The 6,052-nt window shown below is 38.1% G+C and overlaps 1 protein-coding gene across 1 annotated transcript in view; it reads right to left on the minus strand.

The window, feature by feature from the left end:
- LOC110063744 (platelet-activating factor acetylhydrolase 2, cytoplasmic-like) overlaps positions 1 to 6,001 on the minus strand; it is a 9,397-nt gene extending 3,396 nt beyond the window's left edge. The window contains exons 1-7 of the mRNA XM_020770744.2: positions 5,634 to 6,001; positions 4,753 to 4,936; positions 3,857 to 3,983; positions 3,544 to 3,657; positions 2,867 to 2,958; positions 1,228 to 1,382; positions 622 to 646 (exon numbers count right to left, since the gene is read on the minus strand). Coding sequence (XP_020626403.2) covers positions 622 to 646; positions 1,228 to 1,382; positions 2,867 to 2,958; positions 3,544 to 3,657; positions 3,857 to 3,983; positions 4,753 to 4,936; positions 5,634 to 5,937 — 1,001 coding nt within the window. The 5' untranslated portion in view covers positions 5,938 to 6,001. The remainder of the gene's footprint in view (positions 1 to 621; positions 647 to 1,227; positions 1,383 to 2,866; positions 2,959 to 3,543; positions 3,658 to 3,856; positions 3,984 to 4,752; positions 4,937 to 5,633) is intronic.
- Positions 6,002 to 6,052: the final 51 nt, after the last annotated feature.

Consider the following 6,052-nt stretch of genomic DNA (forward strand, 5'->3'; position numbering starts at 1 on the left):
ACCGACTCATATGAATCGATCGAAAATTAGTCGACTCTCGACCGACCGTGGACTGAGATGTCGATGGAGTGGCGATGGAGTGTCAACCGAGGTGTCGATGGAGTGTTGATCGAGTATCGATCGAGGGGATCGATGGAGGATATTGATCGACATTCGACTGCGGATGCCTTTAGTGCACATGATCCAATGTGGCCACCCCGTTAATATGGCCAACGGCCACATTCTAAAATCACAACCTGTATAATCTTTAATAATTTTACCCCGTTTATACGGCCACTCAACCAGCTATGTTTATCTTTCCATTGTTAATACTGTGTGCACTGATTCAAGTTTCAATTCTTAAAAAAATCATATCTGAATTCCGGATGCTTATCGAGAACAGCTGTTTAGAAGTGCAATTGTGATACAATTTGGATCAGTCACTTAATTTAGACCAGTCATGAGGTTTGACCCTACCCCGTTAATACGGCCACATTTTCATGGCCTGTTGGTCACCATATTGACAGGATTTGACTGCAATTCGTTCGAGAGAAACATTTTTAATTCGTAGAATTAATAGTCCCCTAGCTTCGGGCTGGCCTAGAATGCTGAGAGAATACTAATGGTAATTGTGTATCCTACCTTATGGCTATTATTTGGCGGGTATCTGTGTAAAATAAAACAAATTTAACAACATAAGATGCTAAGAGGGAATCCATGCACCAGACGTTGAGTAACAAGTGGACAAAAACTTTGTAACAAGATTATTTACATTGTATTGTAAACTTCTGTGCGACTGTTTTAAAAATCTTCACAAAAGAAATCATTTCTAACAACACCAGATGTCGAAAACATATTTTGAAGTTCATATGAAACACTTGAAAGTACTGGTGAAATGACACTGATGATGAAATTTCACCTGTGTTTGCAAAATTTCTCTAAACTTTGAAATTCATTTCCTCGAGTTCCCATGGGAAATTGTTTTTGGTGTTAATCCAGGCAACTGCTTAAATCTTTAGCTTTTAGAAAATGCAAAAAGGACTGTAATATACTTAAATTTATTCTGGTATAAGGTCTTTGTCCACTTAAAACTGAAATTGCTCGATTTCCTATCGGATTTCGACTTAACTTCTCACATTTAAAAGAAATTAACGGAAAAACAAAGAAACCTGTAAGAACGAAAGAAAGTACGAATGAAAAGAAGGAAGAACCAGAGAGAAAACCGAAATTAACAATTTGTAACTCTACCTGGTTTTTTATTTATAAGTTCTTTCAGAGTGTCGATGTTTTCTTTCCAGCGGTGAAACTGTTGTGTGTTAACAAACAGTATTGACTGCTCTAGTTCATAATTAAAGATTTCTTTTCCTAACGGAAGCATCCAGACATCTAGAACTACCCCACATCTAAAAACAACATAAATAAGAAAATGAAAGACAAACAAACATTACATAAATGTCAAACCTCCACTAACGGCCATCTCTCTACAACGGCCACCTCTCTACAACAGCAACGGCCACTAAAAGTCGTCCCAACCTTCCAAAATGACCTCTTGACATCAGCCAGTTTATGAATCAACGACTGAACGGAATGGTTTATACATGTACAAAATTCCATTCTTTTTTATTGTAATTTAAGATCATCAAACTCGATCCATACCGCGCGTCGTTGGCCTCTGTTTCTGTTTACTGTCTGTTGCATAGATACATTTTGATTTATATTTGCTAAAATAGGTATTTTTTGACCAAAAATGTTGCAACCCCCGCCCAAAAAACAGGTGTCATATTACACCACTACTCGCCTCCCCATAACGGCCATCTCTCTACTACAGCCACTTTCCTCTGTCTCCAAGGTGGCCCGTTCTGGTATATAGAGAGGTTTCTACTGTAATTTAGAACAAGAGTTTGTTGTTTGTTCAAGTGACAGCACACATAACATTTAATTTGCCCATCAAATAACAATTTTGAAAGGATCTGGCAGGTAAGGAATCACATAAATTTAAAAGGGTAGCTGCTGAGATTTATTTATACTACATCAGGCCTGGATGATCTGAAACAAACGTACAGCTTGGTTTTACCAGTTATTGCCACTTTCCCTTAACGACAAGCCAATTAACAAATGGATGTCAGTTTTTTATGTGTCTGTCCTCTTATTTACTGTGTCATAACATTTTCAAAGTGGCTGTGGAACCACGAGCCACAGGTGAGTGGTTCCGCAGTAAACTTTGACAATGTTATGATGAAATTTATCATCAATAAGAAGACAGACGCATAAAAAAACTGACATCAATTTGTTTTTCTACAATAACAAGACCCCAAAATGGTGAAATGGCGGGAATGAGGGGAAAAGACGCTGTAAACTTGCCATAAACAAAGATAAGTGAATAATAGTTTTAGTCAAAATGACGCAAACATTGTCAATAGCTTTTCTCTTTACTTAAAAAAGTCCATAAAATCTCATTGGTTAAAAAGTTGACAGTTTAACAGCTGAAAAGTGAACTTGAAAGCTTGTATAAGTTAAAATTTTATCCATCTGTACTCTTATTGATGATAAAAATGAGCCAATCAGGGTGCCAGAAATTAGACAGTTATTGTAAAAATTACATTCGAGGTCATTTCTAGCCTACATAGCAGACGTCTCCTTCCCATTTTGCAGACAGGAAAATCGAGCAAGTGATCAAGGAAACGAGTGCGCCTGGGGTGAGGAAAAAAAATGGCAAGAAGTGGGGAGGGGGTGAGCAAAAAACGAAGGAGAAGGGAGGTACTTTCACAGTGTTGTCATAATTAGAAGAGTGCTGATTTGCTAGGGGTCGATACTCTTATTTCAAATTTTTTTTAGTAACAAATGTTTGCCACTCTGAACTTTATATCGGTGTTACTAATTAGGTTACCTAAATCGCTTGTCTTTTGCTAATGACATGACAGTCGTGGCACCTCCAAATGAATGACCCACAATCGCAACCTTGTTTAAGTCCAATCTTCCCTTGAAAGGAAAACCAGTCCAGTTAGTAACCAGGGTTGGGGACCCAAACATGTTAAATGTTGTAGGCAAAAATACAGACAACAACAAGCACAACAATAACATCCCCTTCACATATAATTGTCTGTTCACGTAGTAGTCTCCATTGGATCACCCCACCCCATCCCAAAAGATATTAATACCAACAACACCACCAATAAACGAAGACAAACAAACAAACAAACAAACAAAGCAAACAAATAAAAAGACAGCAAAAAATAAAATACTGTGAGTGTGAAGAGAATCATTCAAAGAAACTATCCTCTATCTAACAGCCGCACCCCAAGGGGGGGGGGGGGGGGCGTGGGCTCACCCTCAGGGGGCACTCAGGTATAAAAGTGAGAGAGAGATTCAAAGACCCTTCTTGGGGTTTAAAATTTAGGATCTGAAGACCTTTCTGGGTTAAAAATTCTGGTAATATGAATCACATCAACAAAACCAAATACATGTTCATTAAAATTGTAATATATTTATTTATTAATTAAAACTCAGTTGAACTAAATATTTGAAATAAACAATAGAATAAACATACAAACAAATAAGAAATACCTTAAGCTGTTGCAAGACAGTATTATCTTTTAACAAATTTTTAGGACAATCTCCTGAGTGGATCTTTTCAAGAATATTATGAGCATTTATACATTCAGTTGCTCGTTTATGAACCTAAGGAAAGTGAGAGAAACAATGAGAGTTGGCATCAGAATACACATTGAAGCAGGATACTGCATTATCTCCATACCCATTAGTAATCAAAAAACAGAAACTGCTGGTACAATTGTAACCCGAATTCTGATCATTTAATGTTCTTTTTAATGTCCCAGCATCATTATATTCCACTAGCCAAAGATAACATTTAACAAACCTGAATGTTTCTAAATTCAAACTCATTATAACTTGGTTGTAGTCTGTGATATTTTATCCACTCTTCTACCATCTCGTCATCTCCTTCTCTTTCCTTTAGAACATATGTTGCAGATGCTGACTCGTCTCTGGAGATTGAGAAAAAAGAAAGAGATGCCAATATCATGTGACATAAATTTTGTTTGTATTGGAATCTGGTATTGACAATTAATTAAAAGTTCATTTAAATTTTTAGTAGTCCGATGATGGTGTTATGCAACTTTAAAGTACCTCTACCTGCGTTCTATCATCAATACTGCTCTCTCATTGGCTATGCTACTCTCTACATATCCTGTGATAGATAGTGAGTAGCGTAGCAGTGTGCACTCGTTAACAAAATGACGGCTGCCCCTTGGCATTTTCGAAGTGTCTGTGAAGAGGATTTAGATGAAGTTTTGAATGGCTGGGAGATCTATACTAAAACAGTTAGATTATTTGTTCTCGATTTCTATGCGTGATAGTTGACTCGGGCTGTGCCCTTGTCAACTATCACACGATAGAAATCTCGAGCTCATAATCTAATTGCTCAATAGAAACACTTGTGAAAGTTTGGGAGCACTCGAAAAAGCTGTGGAAACACTCGCCTCCAACTACTGTTCCCCAAGCATTTCTCCATGGTTCTCCCAAACTTCCACTCATGTTTCTATATATAACTCGATAGAAACACGGTACAACTTTTCTATTTCTTAAATAAGAAAGCTCTACCCAACCACTCCTCAGCAAGGCTTACTAGTATCCAGTATGTCCAGGTTGCAATTTGTTCTGCTAAATATTACATGTATCTTAAAGTGCTAATAAGAATGTGGAAAATTAAGCATTGTTAAGTTGTCAAGGCTTATGACAATGTTGAGGTCATACCTATGTTCCACGCATGCCACTAAGCAGCCTTGAGAAGCCAGCTCACAGCAGTAGGTACTGTAAATGAGTCTGTTACCGCCCAAACCATGTGAAAATACTACACAGGGCAATGATTGACCCTCCAAATTATCACCAGCAGGTTTATAAAGAGGTGCATTGTATACTGCAGGAATATGCAAGCTCCCTACAATTACAATTTTAAATAAAAGATGATTTAATTTTGTCAATGAATTGATGATAATGAGTTTATGATAATAAGCTGAGAGTAATAAATAAGTTGATAATAAATAATGTTGCCGGGAAATATCCACACTCCACCACAGGGGGTTTCTGGGTTTAAAAGCCTCTCACCGGCCCCTCAGGAAATTCCAGGTTAGGTTTATACTGCCTTTCAAAAGTTTCGACCTTAAAGCCCCTGCCCCCCTTGAATTTGCAATGCCCCTACATAGGGTGGGTATGGGCAGTTTCTGCTAGGAAACAAACAAATATGGTATATGTGGTAACACTTGACACTTGTAATGGTTGCTTGGTTTGATGTTTTGATGTGAGATTTAATTGAGACAATGGGAGAATCCTTGCTGACGTCATTGTTTACATTTTTCTTCATTAACATATGACTTTGGGCAGAGAACACATCACGCTAGACACGAATTGACCATGGTATACTGAGACATGTTGCATAACTATTTTATACCACTGATGCCACAGGAAATACAGTGGCCAATACAGCACAAGATGGGAAACATGGCTGTAATACCGTTGATTTTACCATGGCTTTCCTGTATTGTGATTGGCTATATTTTCTATGGTATGTTATAAATCATGTAAGGCCCTGGTACGAGGGTGGACACAAGTCAACATGAGTTTAAAAATATACCAACCAACAGTCCAATAAAACACTCTTCCTAAAAGCCACACAGGAAGTTTCATAAAGTTAATGAGCCCTGAGGTGTATTCTTGACGAGGTATCCAGAAGCAAGTCTCCGATTCATCCAACGTCCAGGCGGTCTTCTCCGATGGATAGAAGAAACGGATGAAACTACCTGCATCTGTTGTGACACCGGCAGAATCATCTTTGGCGCACATAAAATCCATGCAACCCACAGAAAACGGCCCCGTACAGTCTTCGAGCTTTGTTTTCACTCTCCAAAATGAAGACCAAGAGGACATTTTTCTCCTAAGCATGAAGTTCCAAGCGCAATTTTAAAAGTTATCAGTCACTCAGTTACGCAAGCAGAGGATGTGTCAGTGAATGTGAATTTGTGCAAGGCGCCGCAACCTTGTCGCGTAAGACTGGAAA

This window comes from Orbicella faveolata, unplaced genomic scaffold (genome assembly GCF_042242905.1).
Source record: "Orbicella faveolata isolate gen_17 unplaced genomic scaffold, um_ofav_v1 contig_34, whole genome shotgun sequence".
Lineage (NCBI taxonomy): Eukaryota > Metazoa > Cnidaria > Anthozoa > Scleractinia > Merulinidae > Orbicella > Orbicella faveolata.